We start from the raw sequence: 22260 nt of genomic DNA, 5'->3' as shown, positions 1-22260 counted from the left end.
GAAACATTTAAATATCCAGAGTTACTGTATTCAAAAAGCACTGTCACAACACTGTAAATCAACTATACTTCAATAAAATAAAAAAATAAATTTTAAAATTTTTAAATTAATTTAATTTTAAAATAAAAAATAAAACAAAATAAATTTAAAAAATTTAAAAAGCACTGTGTTAGAACAGGGGTGGGGAAAGACCAGGGGGAGGATGTAAAAACAACGAACATAAATAAAGCCGTCAAAACCACCCTAATCGTTATCAGAAAAAGTTGTCCAAGAGAAAAAAAAAAAATTCATGTACTTTTAATGGTTTTCCAAATGTTAGTTTTCAATACCAAATCTTAATTAACTGAAATTTGAAAAGTATTTCCACTTAAAATTTCAGTCCAATGTATTAGTCAATGTGAAGAACAGATTTATTTGTTTGAAATTATTCAATCTTCTTGACTGTTATCAATGTCTCAAACATAAGGACTAGCATAAGGAGTTCACCTTCTGCCTCCCATCCCACCTCTCTCAGAATATTTATAAATGTAAATACATTATAAATTATAATATTTAAACATTTTTGAATATTCAGGAATTTTATATATTTTTTAATTCACAAAAAAAACAAAATACAAACATTTAAACATGTTAGAGGTATGTTTTCAAAGTGGTGAACAGCATACACATCTGTTATTAACAGAAGTTATGCATGGAATTCTGATATATCACTTTGAAAATTTACCAATTAAAAAATGTCATTTTTACCTCTTCTTGTCCAAATTGCTCCATGGAATCACAGTAAACTTCACTGTCTGAATCACTCGTCAAATGCTGAATTGCTGAAACATCTTCAACATGATCATCATTTACATCTAAATATATACAAATGTCCGGGAAGAATAATTATTCTCTAATTGAAGACAAATGCATTTATTACATTTTCAAAATTTATCTGCCCTTTATTATTTTCATATTGGGAGATAAATTTGATTTACCATTTCATATTGGGAGATAAATTTGATTTACTTTCTTTTAACTTACCAAAATTTTAAATTTAGTCAGTAATTTTTATGTAAAAAGATTACAAAGTATTTATCATGGAATTATAAAAAGACACTGTCCAGATCAAACTTATAAAAACCTAATAACTTTATAAGAAAAAACTGACTACCGGCTAGGACCCTAAATTTGGGATGCAACTGTGCACATTTGGTTGTTATATTAAGAAATGGTACTTCTTGGTTTCTCTAGTGAATTACAGCAATGTCAATATTTCACTGTATACACACTATAGGCTCACTCCTAGAGCCGTAACTTACCCTTATTTTGCTGACCTGAGAACAAAAGTATCATCTAATTAGAGATGTGAGTTAAAAGAAACATCAGTAATAAAAGTAAAAATTTCAAAGATTTTATTTTAAAATTCCATACAAAAACACAATAAAAAATATTTCAAGAAAAATATAAAAGCCTTGGCCCTATTTTGGTCTTTCAAAGCTATAAACCCTTATAATATTAATAAACCTTAAGATGTTACTGAATAGAGGTTTTTAAAATTCTCAACAGCTCCTAAATATCCTAAAATTATTACAAGAATATATTATTCATAGGAAAGAAGCCAGAGAAACAACTTTGATGGGACAGTACCTTGGTGAACGCAGACAGCAGTTTTTTCAGTTTGCTCCAAGTTTTGATCTACAGATTTTACTGTCTCAGCGCCTCTGCCATTCAGGGAAGGACTGGCATGAATGTCGTTCTGTACACCCTGAACAAAGCTGTCTTTTTCATAGCCATTAGTGACAACGATTTCCAAGTTCTTATGGTCTGCAGATTTCTTCATCATTTTCTTATCTTTTATGTGAAAATGGAGAGATTCATAAAAATTCCCTGTAGGAAAACTTCTGTACACTATGTTCTAATATCAGGTAGTCATTTCCCCAGCCTATCATAATCCATTTGAAGGGCTTCCTATGTGGATCAGAGAGATGGGGTGGGTGCTCCTTAAAAAGGGGTTAATTATATGCTGAGAGCTCACCCAAACTGTGTTGGTTTCAAAACTGCTTCAGTTCCCTGTGAATCTTCTAGAACCCCTTTTAAGAGATAAATCTCTTGAGGTCTTTTCACTCTTTCGGGCATAGGCAAATTGCTCTATGAGACCCAGCCATATATAGGTCTACATAGCCAATAAAAAGAGCCTTCAAAGAAGGTATTATTTGTCAGCCTTTACTGGAAAGTGAAGGCAAAACTAAGCTGTATGGTTTGTTTTAGTGTCTTTCTGCCTCCCCTTTCTAAACTAGTCTCCCCAAGAATCACTGGTACTCTTACTCACAAGGCCCCCCTAATGCAGTACCCCACAATTCCAATGTTCCCTCTTCATCAGAATCTCTGCCTGTATCCTAGTCTCTGGAATCCATGCCATTCTTGACAAGATATTGAGAATTTAACTTGTCTCCTCTCCTTGGTGACATATGCATATTCATATTGGAAACAATACCTTAAATGAATACATTTCTAATGCAGCATTTCAGGCATTACATCTAGAGGAGTGGCCTATCCTCGTTTGCCTTCAATTAACGTCAATCCATCTATGCTTAAGGTTGGCTGTCCCTGAACTCTGTAGTAGAGCCTCTTGGTCCACAACAAACCTGGTTATAGGGTCAACAGCCCACATCCCTCCACGTGCCCTAATCACACACAATGCCAAATAAGTCCAAACCTCTCCATAGCCTTTCGCCTTAGTTAATGTAGAGTGATTAGCTCATAACTCAAAGATTACCGTTATCACTTTGTTCTGCTCCTTTCACGCCTTCCTGGGCCTCTTCTTCCTCAGATTCAGCTCCACTATCACTGCTTTCAGCTTTACCATTAAGAGTTTTGGCATTTGGTGTAGAAGTTAGAACATTACCAAGATCTAAAATATGAAATGACCATTTAATCTATAATGCTATAACACACAATCATGTTGTAATTTTAAAATAATACTGTAATTCACAAATAACTAATAAAATAATCTTGAAGTAAAAAGTTAGAATTTTAACATATAATGAACAGAATTATTTTCTTTCACAGTAAATATATGTACATTACATTAATTCCTCCAGTTATCAGTTCACAACAAAATGATAAAGCTATCTTAAATCCTTTCTGAACAAGGCAGTGGATAAATTATTTTTAAGGTAACATTGATCAAAATGTAAAGTTAAGAGATGAATGATCTTTAATACACAGTAAATGAAGAGACAGTTGCTATAGGTTAGCATGCTGAAAACATAAATAGCTTTGGCCCTAAAAGCAATCTTATCAATATTATAGTTGGACTACATTAAAAAGTTTTTGTTTTTGTTTTTTTTTAATTTACTTATTTTATTTATTTATTTTTGGCTGCATTGGGTCTTTGTTGCTGTGCGTGGGCTTTCTCTAGTTGCAGCGAGCGGTGGCTACTCTTCGTTGAGGTGCGTGGGCTTCTCATTACGGTGGTTTCTCGTTGCGGAGCACAGGCTCTAGGCGCACGTGCTTCAGTAATTGTGGCACTCAGGCTTCAGTAGTTGTGGCTTGCGGGCTCTAGAGTGCAGGCTCAGTAGTTGTGGTGCATGGGCTTAGTTGCTCTGCAGCATGTGGGATCTTCCCGGACCAGGGCTCAAACCCATGTCCCCTGCATTGGCAGGTGGATTCTTAACCAGTGCGCCACCAGGGAAGCCCAGTTTTGTTTTTTTTTTTAATAGCTTTATTTATTTATTTATTTTTGGCTGTGTTGGGTCTTTGTTGCTGCGCACAGGCTTTCTCTAGTCGTGGCGAGCGGGGGCCACACTTCGTTGCAGTGCACGGGCTTCTCATTGCGGTGGCTTCTCTTTGTTGCGGAGCACGGGCTCTAGGCACACGGGCTTCAGTAGTTGTGGCTCGCGGGCTCAGTAGTTGTGGCTCACAGGCTCTAGAGCGCTGGCTCAGTAGTTGCAGTGCACGGGCTTAGTTGCTCCGCGGCATGTGGGATCCTCCCAGACCAGGGCTTGAACCTGCATGCCCTGCATTGGCAGGCGGATTCTTAACCACTGCGCCACCAGGGAAGCCACTAAAAAGTTTTTTATCCTTTTATTAGCTTTAGGGCTTCAGGTGCACAACTTACATTATTATGTCTTTACAGTTAAGCTTTTTTTAAAAAAAAGCATTAGTAAATGTGATTAATCACTTAAAAAGGTAAATCGTCCTATTACCCAAAGTCATACCTTGAGAGTAAATACATGGAAGCTTCTCAAACATTAACATGGATAGGAATCACCTGAGATCTAGTTAAAAGGTAGGTTCTGAATCAGTAAGTCTGGGGTAATCTAAGATTCTGGATTGCCATAAAGCTCCCATGTGATGCCAATGCTGATGGTTAGTAAACCCCATTCTGTCATATTGGGAATTATATTTCCGTAACTCTGAGATACTGAAGGCATCCTAAGTGGCTCTTGGCCAAAAACAGTGGTCTTCCTCCATAAACTTCTGGGCTTTATTTTCAATTACACAAGTCCATTCTGGAGGCTCCCATGCATCCCAAATAACATATAAAATCTCCATTCATCTTAAACAGTCAGGCCTATATTCTTATTCTTATTATATTCCCTAATTAGTAGAACTAAGGAGTAAAAATTCAACTCTATCATGGGCATTATGGTCTATTCTCTCTTAGAGAATCATGATGGCAGCATAGCTTTTGAATCTCCCTTACTCTTTCCCTGACAACCAGAAAAAAAAAAAAATAACAACTGACAAAGAAATAAATAAAAAACAGAAACACTCACCACCCACAGACACCTTCAACAAAACAAAGCATCAGGGAATCCCCAAAACCCCCATCAAATGGAGGGTTGCAGCAAAACTACTTGACAGCATCACAGCAGCTCTGTGACGAGAGTTGCAGAAAGCACAGAGAATTACTAATAAGCCCTACTCAACATCCAAAAATCAACGTAGTACACCATATTAATAGACTAAAGGATAAAAGCCACAAGATTATCACAACGGATGCAGAAAAAGCACTTGACAAAATCCAACACTCTTTCATGAATATAACGCTGAAGAAATTGAGAATACAAGAGAATTTCCTCAATCTGATAAAGGGCATCTAAGAAAACTCACTAGACTCATACTTAATGTTAAAAGACTGAATGTTTTGTTGCTAAAATAAGGAAAAAGACAAAGATGTCTGGGCTTCCCTGGTGGCGCAGTGGTTAAGAATCTGCCTGCCAGTGCAGGGGACACGGGTTCGAGCCCTGGTCCAGGAAGATCTCACATGCAGCAGAGCAACTAAGCCCGTGTGCCACAACTACTGAGCCCGTGCGCCTAGAGCCCACGCTCCACAACAAGAGAAGCCACCGCAATAAGAAGCCCGTGCACCTCAACGAAGAGCAGCCCCTGCTCGCCACAACTAGAGAAAGCCCGCGCACAGCAACGAAGACCCAACGCAGCCAAAAATAAAATAAATTAATTTTAAAAAAAAAGGACAAAGATGTCTGCTTTTGTCATCTCTATTTAATACTGTACTGGAAGTTCTAGTTAGGGCAATCAGGCAAGAAAAATAAATTAAAGGCATCCAGACTGACAAGGAAGAAGTAAAACGATCTCTGCAGATGACATGCTCTTATACATAGAAAATCCTAAGTAATCTACAAAAAAACTATTAGAACTAATAAATGGTCAAGCAAGGTTGCAAGATACAAGATCAATATAGAAAAATTAATTGTATTTCTACAAGCTACCAACAAACAATCGAAAAATGAAATTAGAAAATTCAATTTACAATAGCAGCAAAAGAATAAAATAACTAGCAATTGAAAGAAATTAAAGAACATTTAAATAAATGGATTAGAAGACAATATTGTTGAGATGACAATACTTCCAAAAGTGATCTATGATTCATTGCAATCCCTAACAAAATTCCAGCTGGCCATTTTTGCAAAAACTGACAAGCTGATTCTGAAGTTCATAGGGACATGCAAGGAATCAAGAATAGTCAAAAATGGGAATTCCCTGGTGGTCCAGTGGTTAAGGCTCTGCACTTCCACTGCAGGGGGCATGGGTTCGATTCCTGATCAGGGAACTAAGATCCCGCAAGCCGTGTGGCATGGCCAGAAAAAAAAAAGTATAGTCAAAACAATGTTGAAAAAGAACAAAGTTGGAGAGCTTACACTTCCTGATTTCAAAACTTACTATGTATATATATTCTGAAAAAGCCCATGTGACATAGATAATCTGTTCTACTGGGCCTAAATGGCTACTTTTAACAAGATTCTTTATTTAAGAAACAAACTCAAGATTGCAAACTGTCTTGCAACTTGGCAATATCTTACAAAATTGGAAACACTCATCAAACACCCACATCCTTTGATCCAATGATTATATTTCTAATATAATTTCTTACAGATATACTTCCACATATGTAAAGTGACATCTGTACATGGTTACTTTCAGCAGCATCTTTTGAAGATCAGAAGAGGAAACAATCTAAATTCCATTAGAGTGGTACAGGTTAAATAAATTATGGTATAGGTCCGCATCCCTTACAACTCTTGGATCTAGGTATGATTTGAAATCCAGAGTTTTCTAATTTTGCAAAGGTCATATACTATACATAATGTATAGTATATGACACCTTCAACAGAGTCTAAGACAGCTCTCACTAAAAAAAAAAAAAAAAAAATTAAGATATTTGTAGCAAAATATAAGAGCCGTACAAAATAGGATAAAAACTTAAAATAGCCTCATGTCATTTAAGGTCAAGGTTTGCTCCTCCTGTTCATGTTAGGACAGGTTTTTTTTTTTTTTATTTTAAAGATTTCTTTATTTTATTGATTGATTACTATGTTGGGTCTTCGTTTCTGTGCTAGGGCTTTCTCTAGTTGCGGCAAGCGGGGGCCACTCTTCATCGCGGTGCGCGGGCCTCTCACTATCGCGGCCTCTCTTGTTGCGGAGCACAGGCTCCAGACGCGCAGGCTCAGCAGTTGTGGCTCACGGGCCCACTTGCTCCGCGGCATGTGGGATCCTCCCAGACCAGGGCTCGAACCTGTGTCCCCTGCCTTAGCAGGCAGATTCTCAACCACTGCGCCACCAGGGAAGCCCTAGGACAGGTTTTGCTCTCAAATGGGTTATCAAAAAAGCTTTATCAAGCCTTTTGAACTCTTAAATTATAGCTAAGGGATTATGGATCTGAGCCTTTATTATCATTTTTCACTCTTCCTTGTTTCTATAGCTAGTTGTTTCAACATTTGCCTCTGGCAGTAGGCTGGACACAACCAAAGCAGGTCCTGATTTATTCCCCTCTGCATCCTAATAACACACTTCACAAACAGAAAACATTTATTTTTTTTTTCTGACTTGAATAAGTATGAATTATAAAGAAGATTATTTGTTAATATTTGACCCCTCTAGGTAGACAAATCAGATATAGAGGGTGTGGTACAGAGTTATGCCCAGTAAAAGTCACCATCAGTTACTATGGCGGACACAAACTGCAGGCCTTATGACAGAACAGGAAGATTACTGTTTCGATCAATTAGTAAAAGATGCCTTGTGAATGGAATGCCAAGAAAAAAAAAACGGATGGCCAGGCTGATTTTTATTTAAAACATATATAATTGTCATTTAGAATGACTCCTACGAGCTCATTTCACTCTGTTTTCTAAAACAATTTAAAGAGCAAATGTTTATGGCTAATACCAGCAAATCTGCAGATTATTCATCTCCTGCTAGTACGTAAAATGATACGACTTTCAATTCATTACTGAGAACATGAAAACAGAACTCTAAAAAAAAAGACCAAGTGAGGTGAATTCACTGACGTCTTGTTTTAGCTAGCTACTCTAGAGTTAAACCATACTATAAACATATTCACTTAAAATTAGCTAGCAAGTCATTTCAGCCATAGCAATATAATAGCTAATATAATTAGCTAATATAATTCATAAAGCAAAATAGAAAATATGAAATATGAATCATAAAAATAAAACCATGAATTGTTATAATTTTGTATACAAATGAACCGTCTATCATGTTTTAATAACCTAAGGGTAAAAATTACGGTTTATACCAACAAGCACCTACTGAATAGCACAGGGAACTCTGTTCAATATTCTGTAATAACCTAAATGGGAAAAGAATTTGAAAAAGAAGAGATACATGTATATGTATAACTGAATCACTTTGTTGTACACTGAAACTAACACAACATTGTTAATCAACTATGCTCCAATATAAAATAAAAATTTTTTTAAAACTCTGAAAAAAAAATTAGGGTTTATAATATTTTGGAACTTTGTGCAATGTATTTGCTTGAAAGAAAACTCTTGAGTGAAAAGGCCATAAGTTATATAAATTTGTGCAGAGTTCTTTTGGCATATAAATTTTAAACCAAAGTTTTACATGGATTTCATTATTCCTACCTTCTAAGTATTTAGAGATTTTCTCCACTTGGACTGGCATGTGAAAGTAAAAAAAAAAATTAGACATATAATATAAATATTAATACATGCATAATATATCAGCTGCTGAATGAAAAACTAGGTAAAAGAGTCCAACCTGAGGTTAAATCAGAACTTCTGCCACTCTTTTTGTCTTCTACAATTTCATAAAACGGACCAATGACATGTAGCAATTCTTCAACTTTTTCAGTCATTGGCATAGTTTCAAGAATCTGTAATCAAAAGAAACAAATCCTGTGAAAACAAACTATTAATGTGATCCACACTAGCACCAAATAATATATTTATAATTTACTTACCGATAACTTTGAGATTTGAAGTGCTTTTATAGACTCCTGAAAGTATCTATGTTAATTACATATTGATGCATATACCACCCTAGGAAAATTTCAAGTAAAGATTTAAAAGCGTTCTCATTTTGGAAACTATTTTACATAAGCTTCGTGTAAAATTTTATATAATAAGCTATAGATTGTGCATTAAGCACTAAAGGCACTAATGTAAAATAAAATAGAAAATTGTGGGGTTAGAGTAAAATTATTATGTCTGTTCTTTAAAACCAAGGTAGTGTTTTTAAAAGGGTGTTAAGTAAAGTAGGAAATGGCAACCACTTTCAGACACCTTCATAACTACGGGCCAATTTAGAATCATCAAGTTTAAAGAGCAAGGTAAATTAGGTGAAAAAGTATTCAAATAAAGAGCCATCAACTGATGACTGACAAAATAAAGTATTTCTATATATGGAATATTTTGTAGATATTAAAAAGACTAAGATTAGTTCTGTGTGTGCTGACTGGAAAAATATCTATAAATTTTTTTTTACAGGCAAAAAACTAGTAGCTGCACAGTATGTTTAATATGATACCATTATTGGTTTTCTTTCTTTTTTTAAATAATAGGATATATATATACACACATGTCTTTTCTGTATCAATCTACAAAATACAATTAAAAGTAATTACCACTAAATAGTTAAAATGGAGGGAATGAGGAAAGATTATAACAATATTTAAAGAAAAAAGAATGTTATCAAACCAAAGCTGTACATTATCGTTCTCTCTCTGCTTTTGAAAGACTCCTTTGTTCTGCTACTGATATACTTAACAGCCAAAAGAACTAAGCTCTGACCTCTTTTATAGAAAAACAAAGTCCACCAAATAAAAACTGTGAAAATGTAACAAAGTGCACAACTTTGAGCAATGTAGAAGACATTAAAACAAAACAAATTACTCTGAATCTACCAAATAAAAAGTACTACAGAGGTTAATACTATCAAAGCATCTGGCAAAAAAATATTCCTACAAATACTGAACCAATCTTTATAATTAAAATTCACCACAACATTGCCTTGGGTAATGAGGGGAGTCAGCTCTTTTTCTCTTAGGTTGCTGAATTACTCTGAATTAAGAGCTTTTAAGCAGTAACTGTAATGTATTAGCGGTTCTACCATTTTTAAAATATTTAAATCTTTTTCTAATTACAATAAAATTTATCTTATTCTACATGAAAAAAAAATATTCCTTTTTTACATATTTTCTCTATGTTCAAAGATTATTTAAGATTATTATACAGATCTAGATTTCACAACTTCTGATCCATTACCAACATATCAATACAAATGTTCCTTTATAAAAAGGCAGTAAGATCATCTTTAAGAATCCATGATTTCTTCATTAATTTGCTCCTTGAAGAGCTAGTTAATAAAGAATGCCCTCTTTACTAGTTACCAGAGAAACTAAAAGCATCCTTGTCTTATTCTGCTTCTGAAGGATTTTTGCATTCACAGAAAAATGCTTGTTACTGATAAATCCAGTGATAGAAACATCTCAACTTATGAGTCAACACTTGTATGAGAACACTGTTGGGCAGTCTTGTTACCTATTTCTCATAAAGTTTCAAAACAGAAATGTTTTCAAGACAGCCCAGTTAAGTCCCACACTCCTGAGTAAGGGAAATCAGTATTTGAAAAGATTCCTATCTATATACTTTCTGCAGAAGTCAACGATAGAGAAAGATAAGAAAGATGAAAAAATGAAAACATGGGACTTCCCTGGTGGCACAGTGGTTAAGAATCCGCCTTCCAATGCAGGGGACACGGGTTCGAGCCCTGGTCTGGGAAGATTCCCACATGCCATGGAGCACCTAAGCCCGTATGCCACAACTACTGAGCCTGCGCTTTAGAGCCCACAAGCCACAACTACTGAGCCCGTGTGCCACAACTACTGAAGCCCACGTGCCTAGAGCCTGTGCTCCACGACGAGAAGCCATTGCAATGAGAAGCCATTGCAATGAGAAGCCCGCACACCACAACGAAGAGTAGCCGCTCGCCGCAACTCGAGAAGGCCCGCATGCAGCAACAAAGACCCAATGCAGCCAAAAATAAATAAAATAAAATAAATAAACTTATTTAAAAAAAGAAAAGAGGGGCTTCCCTGGTGGCGCAGTGGTTGAGAATCTGCCTGCCAATGCAGGGGACACGGGTTCAAGCCCTGGTCTGGGAAGATCCCACATGCCGCGGAGCAACTAGGCCCGTGAGCCACAATTACTGAGCCTGCGCATCTGGAGCCTGTGCTCCGCAACAAGAGAGGCCGCGATAATGAGAGGCCCGCGCACCACGATGAAGAGCGGCCCCCACTTGCCGCAACTAGAGAAAGCCCTCGCACTGAAACGAAGACCCAACGCAGCCATAAATAAATAAATAAATAAATAAATAAATAAATAAATAAATAAATAAATAAATAAATAAAAATTTAAAAAAAAAAAAGAAAAGAAAAGAAAAGAAAATAGCATGTCCCCACAATGTGCACATCTGAAGGAAAAAACATTTACCTTAAGATGAACTTTAATGAGACAGATAAAGCCCTGATAAGCTCAGTAATCTAGATTCTGTATTCTAACATATTACAATCTCTTTGTTCCTAAAAACAAAGCAGCTAATTTGCCTGATAAAAAAACTAAATCAAAGCTGCTCTAAATAGGGACCTCCCTGGTGGTCCAATGGGTAGGACTCTGTGCTCCCAGTGCAGGGGGCCCAGGTCCGATCCCTTGTCGGGGAACTAAATCCCACATTCATGCCACAACTAAAGAGCCTACATGCCTCAACGAAGATCCCATGGGCCACAGCTAAGACCTGGCACAGCCAAAATTAATAAATAAAAAAAAAAAAAAACTGCTCTAAGTAGTTTTATTTTCTATTGTGAATTATTTTCCCTACCTTTTTCATTTCTTCAACGTATGCAATCATGGCTTCCTCTTTGGTCATATCACCCAATGAATTCCAAGCATCCCTAGAAATAAAAATATCCAATTAACTACAGAAAGACACCTGATTTCAATTGCTCAGAATATAATTTATAGTTATTGCTATAGGATCATTAATTTAAAACAGGCTTTACTTAAAGCTATATTAATGTTTCCAAAGGATCTCTTTAAATGCACCACCTTGAAGAAAAATATCACAGTGAATAAAATGGCAAATTAAATAGTAGCTAAAACTAAGAAGTATAAACCTATCTATAGACCATAAATTATAGGGACTACATTATATAGTCTCTATAATCTCTATATAGATTATAGAGACCGTAGACTGTTCATAATTATTTGCTAAGAACTCTTTAAAAGTCTTTATATCATTATAAATAACAGTGACAAAAATGAACATTTTAGAAACTCTACATGAACTGTCACAGTCATGTTTCAAATGAACAGAAGTTTTGGTTAATTTTTTTTTTTTTTTTTTTTTTTGGCTGCATTGGGTCTTCGTTGCTGCACGTGGGCTTTCTCTAGTTGTGGCGACCAGGGGCTACCCTTAGTTGCAGTGCGCAGGCTTCTCATTGCGGTGGCTTGTTTTGTTGTGGAGCACGGGCTCTAGGCGCCTGGGCTTCAGTAGTTGTGGCTCGCGCGCTCAGTAGCTGTGGCTCATGGGCTCTAGAGAGCAGGCTCAGTAGTTGTGGCACACGGGCTTAGTTGCTCCGCAGCATGTGGGACCTTCCTGGACCAGGGCTCGAACCCATGTCCCCTGCATGGGCAGGCGGATTCTTAACCATTGTGCCACCAGGGAAGCCCATGCCTCCGTTCTAGAGCCCACGCGCCTAGAGTGCATGTTCCACAGCAAGAGAAGCCACTGCAGTGAGAAGCCCACGCACCGCAATGAGGAGCAGCCCCCGCTCGCCACAACTAGAGAAAGCCCGCAGGCAGCAACGAAGACTACGCAGCCAAAAGTAATAAATAAATTTATATTAAAAAAATAAGAGTCTAACACTTGAAAAATGGAAAAGGTTTCTTACTTCTAAAAAAAAAATGAAAATGTGAGGGACAGGAAAATTTTAAAGCCTCAAATAATGAGAAGAGCCCTTTGAAATTTTTGCCTAAAAAGAAAACCTCTCATTTTAGAGATATTTTCCAGAAGCAGTATAACTCCACCAAAGTTCAATTCTGAGGAAAATCATTAAGTAAATAAATAAATTTTCTTCAAACAGCTTAAATAACATATTGCTCTTACATTTAACCTAATACGACTAGTCATAAAGATCTTAGAGGAAAGTACAGGACTAAGAAATCCTCAAAGATGAGGTATCACCTCACACCAGTCAGAATGGCCATCACCAAAAAATCTATAGACAATAAATGCTGGAGAGGGTGTGGAGAAAAGGGAACCCTCTTGCACTGTTGGTGGGAATGTAAATTGATACAGCCACTATGGAGAACAGTATGGAGGTTCCTTAAAAAACTAAAAATAGAACTACCATATGACCCAGCAATCCCACTACTGGGCATATACCCTGAGAAAACCATAATTCAAAAAGAGTCATGTACCACAATGTTCGTTGCAGTTCTATTTACAATAGCCAGGACACAGAAACAACCTAAGTGTCCATCGACAGATGAATGGATAAATATGTGACACATATATACAATGGAATATTACTCAGCCATAAAAAGAAACGAAATTGAGTTATTTGTAGTGAGGTGGATGGACCTAGAGACTGTCAAACAGAGTGCAGTAAGTCAGAAAGAGAAAAATAAATACCGAACACTAACACATATATATGGAATCTAAAACAAACAAAAAAAAGGTTCTGAAGAACCTAGGGGCAGGACAGGAATAAGGACGCAGACATAGAGAATGAACTTGAGGACACGGGGAGGGGGAAGGGTAAGCTGGGACGAAGTGAGAGAGTGGCATGGACTTATATATACTACTAAATGTAAAATAGCTAGTGGGAAGCAGCCGCATAGCACAGGGAGATCAGCTTGGTGCTTTGTGACCACCTAGAGGGGTGGGATAGGGAGGGTGGGAGGGAGACGCAAGAGGGAGGCGATATGGGGATGTATGTGTATGTATAACTGATTCACTTTGTTATACAGCAGAAACTAACACACCATTGTAAAGTAATTATACTCCAATAAAGATGTTAAAAAAAAAAAAAAAAGAAATCCTCAAAGGAGTTTAAGGACTTCCAATGCAGGGTGAAGAAACTTAGCCATCAAAACATGTGGCTCTTGGGGCTTCCCTGGTGGCGCAGTGGTTGAGAATCTGCCTGCCAATGCAGGGGACACGGGTTCGAGCCCTGGTCTGGGAAGATCCCACATGCCGCGGAGCAACTAGGCCCGTGAGCCACAACTACTGAGCCTGCGCGTCTGGAGCCTGTGCTCCGCAACAAGAGAGGCCGCGATAGTGAGAGGCCCGCGCACCGCGATGAAGAGTGGCCCCTGCTTGTCGCAACCGGAGAAAGCCCTCACACAGAAACAAAGACCCAACACAGCCAAAAATAAATATAAAAATAAATTTAAAACAAACAAACAAACAAACGTGGCTCTTAAAGACTTACTCTGCCAATTAGCACACTCTGTTCCTGACGTACATGACGTATGGTCACGTTAGACATCAGACATCCTGTTAGACATTTGTCACCTCTTCAATAGTGTTTAAGAACATCAAATGTTAGTCAACTGGAAACATGGCAGAGGTATTTTGTGATTCTATTAAATATATTAAAAATGAAATTTCTATTCAGGTACAGTGGGACAGGAGTGACAGCTTAGATAAAAAGTAAGGCAGAACCTGAGTCATGCTCCTAGTTATTTATTATCTCAATGGCTCAAAGCAAACAAGGTCACCTGACAAGCAAGAGGTCACTCTTCTTCTTGGCAGGTAAAAGAGGCAGAAGAGTCTGTTGTTCCTTTAATGTAGTTTGGGACTTATTCTTGGCATAATAAAAAGAACAAACTCCATAAAAGGAAACACTAATTGAAAATGCTTTTATATCTCTGATAAATCTACCTCTTTTGGTTTTATTGTCTTCTTTTCTTCCCCAAGACCTTCCTATTTGTGTGAAATTGTGTTAAGAGCACACAGAGGGAGCTTCCCTGGTGGCGCAGTGGTTAAGAATCCACCTGCCCATGCAGGGGACACAGGTTCGAGCCCTGGTCCAGGAAGATCCCACATGCCGCAGAGCAACTAAGCCCGTGCGCCACAACTACTGAGCCTGCGCTCTAGAGCCCGCGAGCCACAACTACTGAGCCCGCGTGCCACAACTACTGAAGCCCACGTGCCTAGAGCCCATGCTCCACAACAAGAGAAGCCACCGCAATGAGAAGCCCACGCACCGCAACAAAGAGTAGCCCCCGCTTACTGCAACTAGAGAAAGCCCGCGTGTAGCAATGAAGACCCAACGCAGCCAAAAATAAAGAAATTTATAAAAAAAAAAAAAAACCCTTGTTTAAAGAAAAAAAAAAGAGCACAGAGAGGATAAAAATGTATCCAGTACCTAGAATACTTTGTGCACAGAATAATCCATAACCACATAAGTAACAGTCATATGATTATTATGTCATTAAACTCAAAATTATTTCATAGCTGTCTACATAAAATTACCATTTATATCTTCCAATAGGATCCCAGAATCCAGGCCTTGATAGTTTACAGGGTCCTTCAGTTGCCTGCTTATAAAAGCTATAGAACTTGAGCATCATTTCATTTGTTGGCTGGAATGAACCTATTGGAAACATACATTAAGTAAGATCACTTGGAGAACACAATTGATGAGCTAATGCTTAGCTTACTAACAGTGACTTTTTAATATTTCATTAATAGTTCAGACAATTTATTCTTATTTTACAGAAACAAAAGTTATGGCTCAGTTTATTTCTTTGACTTGAAAAAACTCTGAGATTTTACACTTTAATAACAACACCTAATATAGTTCAATAAATAACAGAATAAATGAATAAACATGTTGTAGATGTAACCAAAATAACTGGCAAATGTCATTTTTAAAAAAACAAATAAATTAAAATATAGAATAACTGTATCATGCAACTGTAATAAGGTATTTCTATTAAAAATTTGTGACAAACCACACTGACTAGCACAAATGAAAGTTAAATGTATACTCTGCTTAATAAAACTGCAACAGTAAGAAATTCAACTTCTCTTAGCCAAATTTCCGATTTCTCAGGGCATTAGGAACTTTGGCTAAAGCCAACCAGTGTGTACTGTGGTAGAAAAAGAATTAATCCAAGATAAAACAGATTTCTCACTTCCTACCTCCGTAGTTTTGGACATGCCAATTTTTTGAGAGTCAGTCTAGCTTATGTTTCTAGCTTATCAATAAACTTTTTTATGTTTAAAGTTTTCAAATTGTTTGAACAAGTGCTATAAGTTGCAATACTCTTAATGAGAGAGAAAAACTGGAATATAAATGTTTTATAACAACTAACTGGCTAAATAATTATGATATACATAAATTATGGGATTATTTATAACTACCGCCCTTAAAATTTTTACTGTAGAAAAATATAAAAAATAGCATGAGAAAAGTTTCAAGATCTACTATAAAATGAGAGTTAAACAGCAGTTTAAAACAGCATATCCAGCACAATCCATTTTTACAAAATAAGTACTTATATACTTAAAAAGCAGAGTAGAAGGAAACATGTCAAAATGTTAAAAGAGGACAGATATCGCTGTCATAGGCATATAGATTACTTCTAGTTTCTTTTTTGCTTATTTGCATTTTTAAAAAATTTACATTTATTGTGCATTACTTTTGTTCCAAAATTTATTATGAAAACAAAAATTAAAACTGTAAAAAGATGTTTTTAAAACTTCATAGGGCTTCCCTGGTGGCACAGTGGTTGAGAATCTGCCTGCCAATGCAGGGGACGCACGTTCGAGCCCTGGTCTGGGAAGATCCCACATGCCGCGGAGCAAGTAGGCCCGTGAGCCACAATTACTGAGCCTGCGCGTCTGGAGCCTGTGCTCCGCAACAAGAGAGGCCACGATAGTGAGAGGCCCGCACACCGCGATGAAGAGTGGCCCCCGCTTGCCACAACTAGAGAAAGCCCTCTCACAGAAACAAAGACCCAACACAGCCAAAAATAAATAAATAAATTTATAAAAAAAAAAAACAACTTCATAGATTGCATAATAATCTGATAACATGTAGTAATCAAAAGCTAGTAGTTTATAAACATTGTGAAAATTACAACACAGACAAGCTGAGAGCTGGTGTTTCAGGTTTGGCCAGGAGTGAATAATTAATTCCAAAATCACAATAATAAATTATCTACACAATATATGCTCATTTAGGAGTATCTATTAGATACAGTGTTTCAATGATACAGTCTTTATATAGCAGAGGGGAAAAAAATGGAGAAACTATAGTTAAAAATGGTTACCTAGGACTTCCCTGGTGGTGCAGCAGTTAAGAATCCGCCTGCCAATGCAGGGGACACGGGTTCGAGCCCTGGTCTGGGAAGATCCCACATGCCGCGGAGCAACTAAGCCCGTATGCCACAACTACTGAGCCTGTGCTCTAGAGCCCACGAGCCACAACTACTGAGCCCGCGTGCCACAACTACTGAAGCCCGCAAGCCTAGAGCCCATGCTCTGCAACAAGAGAAGCCACCGCAATAAGCCTGCGTGCTGCAACGAAGAGTAGCCCCTGCTCGCTGCAACTGGAGAAAGCCCGTGCACAACAACAAAGACCCAACACAGCCAAAAATAAATAAATAAATAAATAAATTTATTTATTTAAAAAAAAAAAAGGTTACCTATTTAAATGACACAAACCTAAATTTAAAACATCAAAAGCCTCATCTCATAATATCTTCAGTAAGTTAATCAACTGAGATTTAAAAGTTTATTGGTTAAGGTGAGTAACATATACATTAGGTTAGAGCAAAAACTAATAACATATATTGAATGTATTCTGTGTATAAGACACTAGATAAAGTATAGTCTCTGTCCTCAAGGTGCTCACACACAACATCTTACAGAAAAACCTGAACAAACTTTTTGGCCAACCCAATACATTTGATATGTGTTTAAAACATTATATAGGAAAATAACTTTCTAAAGGTCAAGGTCATACCAAACATAGGTGCTATAGGATTCATTATAACTTTATGCCATACATAAAGATTAAGCAACAAGCAACAAAAAAACTATAAGAATATTTGCAAAATAATCCAGGACAGATGACACAACTTAAAAGTTTTACTGGGCTTCCCTGGTGGTGCAGTGGTTGAGAGTCTGCCTGCCAATGCAGAGGACACGGGTTCGAGCCCTGGTCTGGGAGGATCCCACATGCTGCAGAGCAACTGGGCCAGTGAGCCACAACTGCTGAGCCTGCGCGTCTGGAGCCTGTGCTCCGCAACAAGAGAGGCCACGATAGTGAGAGGCCCGCGCACCGTGATGAAAAGTGGCCCCCGCTTGCCGCAACTAGAGAAAGCCCTCGCACAGAAACGAAGACCCGACACAGCCATAAATAAATAAATAAATAAATTTTTAAAAATAATAAAAATTAAAAAAAAAAGTTTTACTATAAAACTATTTAATGATTAATTATAACAATACTTCTGCTTCAATTATTATCTATTTAGTTTCAGGAGATAATAGTACAGTACTGAACATTGCCCCACCCAGCTGCCCTTTGGCAGAGGTTCTTAACTTGGCAATACCTTCTTAAATGTTATATAAACACAAACTGTATTTACACTTATATGGGTTTCCTAATAAGTGATATATGGTGTCAGCAAAGATAGCAAACTATCATCAAGTCTAGCTCTATCAATTTTCAAAAAATATAAAAACGTGTGGTTTAGAAGGATGAAGGTACCATTTAAACAAAACTCTTAGAATCATGCCTTCCTGTAAACTCTCTTCATCAGACATTTAAAAAATCAATACCTAAATAAGTTCCTATGTTATTTCTCTACATTTTGTTCATTCACTCTTTTCTTTCAATCCCTCATATATCCTCCTCCAATTTGGTGTTTGAGATTACAAAAGGAAAGCTATTTTGTGTATATTTGTTTTCAAAACCTTTTGTATCTGCACTTAATGAATGTTTGTTAATGGTATTGAACATTCATTACTTAGCCAAATGATAATTAATGAAAATAGGGAACATGACATTAAATACTATAGTAATATATTAGTGTTACATTCAGTTAGTTTTACACTCTGGCACAATGATAGTAGTTAAAAGTATTATTTAAAAAATACACGTTTATTGTGGAAAAATATACATTTATTGCAGAAAGATATGAAGTGAAAAGTCAAATTCCCCCTTTCCAAGCCTCTCCACCGAAAAAATATTTGAATAACGGCCTTAAACTTCCCAACATTTGTCAAAGACATAAAATTACAAATTCAAAAAGCGCTGCAAAACCCCAAACAGCATTAATATGAAGAAAACCATACCAAGACAGATCATAATCAAACTGCTCAAAACCAACGATAAAGAGAAAAATCTTGACAGAAGCCAGAGAAACGACAGGTTAAATATGAAAGAACAGCTCCAATGACTTTTCACCCAAGTTGCAAAGGTCCCACATGAGTATGAAAAAGAGAACACTAGGACCATAGAACAGGTTTGTTTGTTTTTTTTAAGTAGTAAATATATATGTACTTTTAAAATATGAGAAATCGTTTTACAAATGAATATAGTTGCTCTTTCCTTTCTTTCCCTTCATATCAAAAATTTTCAAAAAGTAGACTTTATGAGTATGCGGCCCTAGGCATCCCCATCCCAGATTTTTTAAAAACATACCCAAATCCGCAGTCATTAAGGGACTTTTCTTTTCGACAACAATATAAACTGCTTAAAATCTGGATAATATATTTGTCTCAGGCTTGAGAGATCAGCAGGCAATTAATTCCCATCCGACACCTCCCCTTCAGTTACATGCCTTTTCAACGCAAAAAAAGAAGTAGGTTAAATAAGCAAGACTAGAAGCAGAAAGAAGGTTAAAGGAGGTGAGATTCAGAAACTGAGGCCTCAAGCCTCTGCAGAAGGCTTGTCCAGCCGGGCCCAAGTGCACGTACCATTTTTCGGCAAACTCTGGATCACCTTCACCGCCGCCTCAAACCGGGTTTCATGCACGGATCTCGTGTCCGCCATCTCCAGCCTCCAGCGCCGGCCCCGGTCCCAAGGTCTGTCGGCTGGAATCAGGCAGCAGCAGCAGCACCAGCTTTCCCAGGAGCCTGCATGAAACTGGAACATGGAGCGCAGCCGCGGATCAACATGCCCAAAGGGAGGAGGACCCGGAGCGCAGCTGGTCAGTTCCCCGTGGCCCTGCCCTATCCAGGCCACACAGTCTGAGATGGCCCGGCTCCTTCCTCCTCCCGGGGGCGTGACCTAGGCTGGGGAGGCCGGGCCGCCCAGACAGAAAAACAACTCACCGAGAGGAAGAGCATTTCTAGCAGAAGGCGGAGGGGCCCCGGGCACTGGTGGTCGCTGTGCCGCTGACCCACCCGCAGGACCCTGGCGGAGCGGCCACACCCCCCATCCCGGCGAGGTCCGTCTGTCCGTCCGCGCCCTCCCCGCAGCCCCGCCCCAGAGTCTTGGGGGGACCCACTCGCTACCGCCACAGTCGCCGCGCAGCAAACTCCACCCACCCGCCCAGCAGCCTTGGCGATGACGCGCGCCGTCTGTCTGTCCCTGGAAAAGGGCCGGAGAAAGCGGAAAAGAAGAGCAGCGAGATGGATCGGCGGAGGGCCCCGGGCTCGCTGTTTGAACAGGCCCGACAGATGTGTCGGCGCCAGGGCAGCCGAGGCGGGGTTGCAGCGCGTGTGGGCACCGCTGGGCAAAAAAATGACTGTGGTCCCCAGCGCCTGTCCTCTCTTAGGTTAAGGTTTGAGAAAGGTGATGGGACTTAAGCAAAGAGCTTTAGATCCAGAGAGGCCTGGTGCGAACCTTAAGTTCTGCCATTTAAGTTCTGCGACCTAGGGCAAGTTACTTAGCCTCTCCAGCGGCAATCTTCCTAACACCCGAAAGGGTAGATGAAAGGATTAGGGATGCTGGATGGAGGTGCTTAGCAGTGCTTGGCTCGCAGGTCTTTGACAGTTTTAGCCGCCCCGAGACAAGGACGTCCGAGCAACAACCAAAGGAGAGGGGAGGTTGCCCGCTACTTAGACTGGGCGGGGGTAGGGAGAGCATCTTCCCTTGCACCACCCCCGACTTCGATCCCTAGGGATCCGGGCTCCGTACAGCTCCAGCCCGAGCTAATGGGCGACAGGGCGTGGGGGAAGGGCGAACGAGGGACCTGTACGGATCATCAACCCTAGAAAGAGGTACCCTGGGCCTTCACCTTTCTAGCACATCGCCCCCCGTCCTCAGGCATCTAGGAAGCGCCCCCAGGCCCAACGCGGGGGTACTGCTATAGGTTCTGGGGGTGGAGTCCTGCGGCCCGGAAATCCCAAAGTCGCCAGGTCCCTTTGTCAGTTCGGGATGGGTTAGGAGGGTGACTAGTCCAAATCTAGGCGCAGACTCTTAAGTTACTCTTCCCTTGGAGCCGCAGTGCCGGCATTTACCTTGGTATTGCCGGGCAAGGCCTGTCCGGTAAGGTCCCCGACGCCCGCCCCTCGCCCTGCCCCGCGGGCTTGTGGGAAATGTAGTCCCCGCTCCGGGCGCTTCCGGACACCTCCCTCTGGCGGCGGGCGTTCCTCCCACCTGTTCCGGTTCGTTTTCTCTGTCCCGCAGATGCTGGAACTGTTGCGACGGAAATCCCGCCTTCCTGCTGCGTCGCACTTTGTGCTACTTCAAAACACCACATCCGCTTCCAGCTAAAGGGATAGACGCTCAGTGGTGCCTTTCAGAGGTATCCCGGTGGGACTGGACTGGAGTCGGAGAACTGGGGTCTTATTTCTTGCTCCTGATGCTTACTAACTTTGAAATCGTGTGCTTTCAGATTACCGTCCAGGTAATAAAAACTACGGCTTACTGAGTGCCTGATACTTGCCAAGCACATAACATGTATTCCAAAAACGCTGTAGGGTGTTTGTCAATGAGGAAATTGAACCATATTAACTCATTTGCCCAAGGTCGAGTAGCAGTAAGTACAGGAGTAAGTAGACAGAGCCAGGAGTCAGTCAATGCAAAAAACTCTTGCTTTATTTCTTGGACTTTTTCCAGGACACCAGAGTGAAAGAAACTAACAGTGTCCAACTAGGGAGATTTTATGTGTTTAATATCTACCGCTTCCACTACTTTTTCCTTGCTCTTTTATTATATATCCTTTTCAGTTCCAGTCAGTCGTGCATACTTATAAGAGGGCTTGGGTATTCATTTCATATCTAGGACTCCATTTTAGCAACTGTTCATAAAAGCTTATGTAATAAGCGAATTTACAGTACACTGGTCTTTAAGTTATGATGAATAAGAATTTTTCTGCCAATGACTTCTGTTGTATTTCCATTTGCTGGTACTATGAATTTCCAATCAAGGAGAATAGCATAAGGAGAAAAGAAATTGAGGTTATTCAGGAAAAGGTATTTAAAAAGTAGCTCCTTCTTGTAGCTGTGCTGGTTTAG

The 22260-nt window shown here is 39.0% G+C and overlaps 1 protein-coding gene across 7 annotated transcripts in view; it reads right to left on the bottom strand.

The window, feature by feature from the left end:
- ACBD5 (acyl-CoA binding domain containing 5) overlaps nt 1-21432 on the bottom strand; it is a 36788-nt gene extending 15356 nt beyond the window's left edge. The window contains exons 1-9 of one of the 7 annotated variants that reach the window (XM_036842950.1): nt 21262-21432; nt 19774-19942; nt 15316-15436; nt 11653-11725; nt 8536-8650; nt 8400-8432; nt 2759-2893; nt 1630-1833; nt 748-854 (exon numbers count right to left, since the gene is read on the bottom strand). In XM_036842950.1, the coding sequence (XP_036698845.1) occupies nt 748-854; nt 1630-1833; nt 2759-2893; nt 8400-8432; nt 8536-8650; nt 11653-11725; nt 15316-15436; nt 19774-19849 (864 nt within the window). In that variant the 5' untranslated portion in view covers nt 19850-19942; nt 21262-21432. Of the gene's footprint in view, nt 1-747; nt 855-1629; nt 1834-2758; nt 2894-8399; nt 8433-8535; nt 8651-11652; nt 11726-15315; nt 15437-19773; nt 20050-20130; nt 20263-21261 lie in introns of those variants that run through there. The other 6 variants (XM_036842952.1, XM_036842947.1, XM_036842953.1 and 3 more) reach the window with 6 other exon arrangements.
- Nucleotides 21433-22260: the final 828 nt, after the last annotated feature.

Source organism: Balaenoptera musculus, chromosome 2, assembly GCF_009873245.2.
Source record: "Balaenoptera musculus isolate JJ_BM4_2016_0621 chromosome 2, mBalMus1.pri.v3, whole genome shotgun sequence".
Taxonomy (NCBI): Eukaryota; Metazoa; Chordata; class Mammalia; order Artiodactyla; family Balaenopteridae; genus Balaenoptera; species Balaenoptera musculus.
Note: the sequence above shows the minus strand (reverse complement) of the source record. Positions and strands in the feature narration are given on the sequence as shown.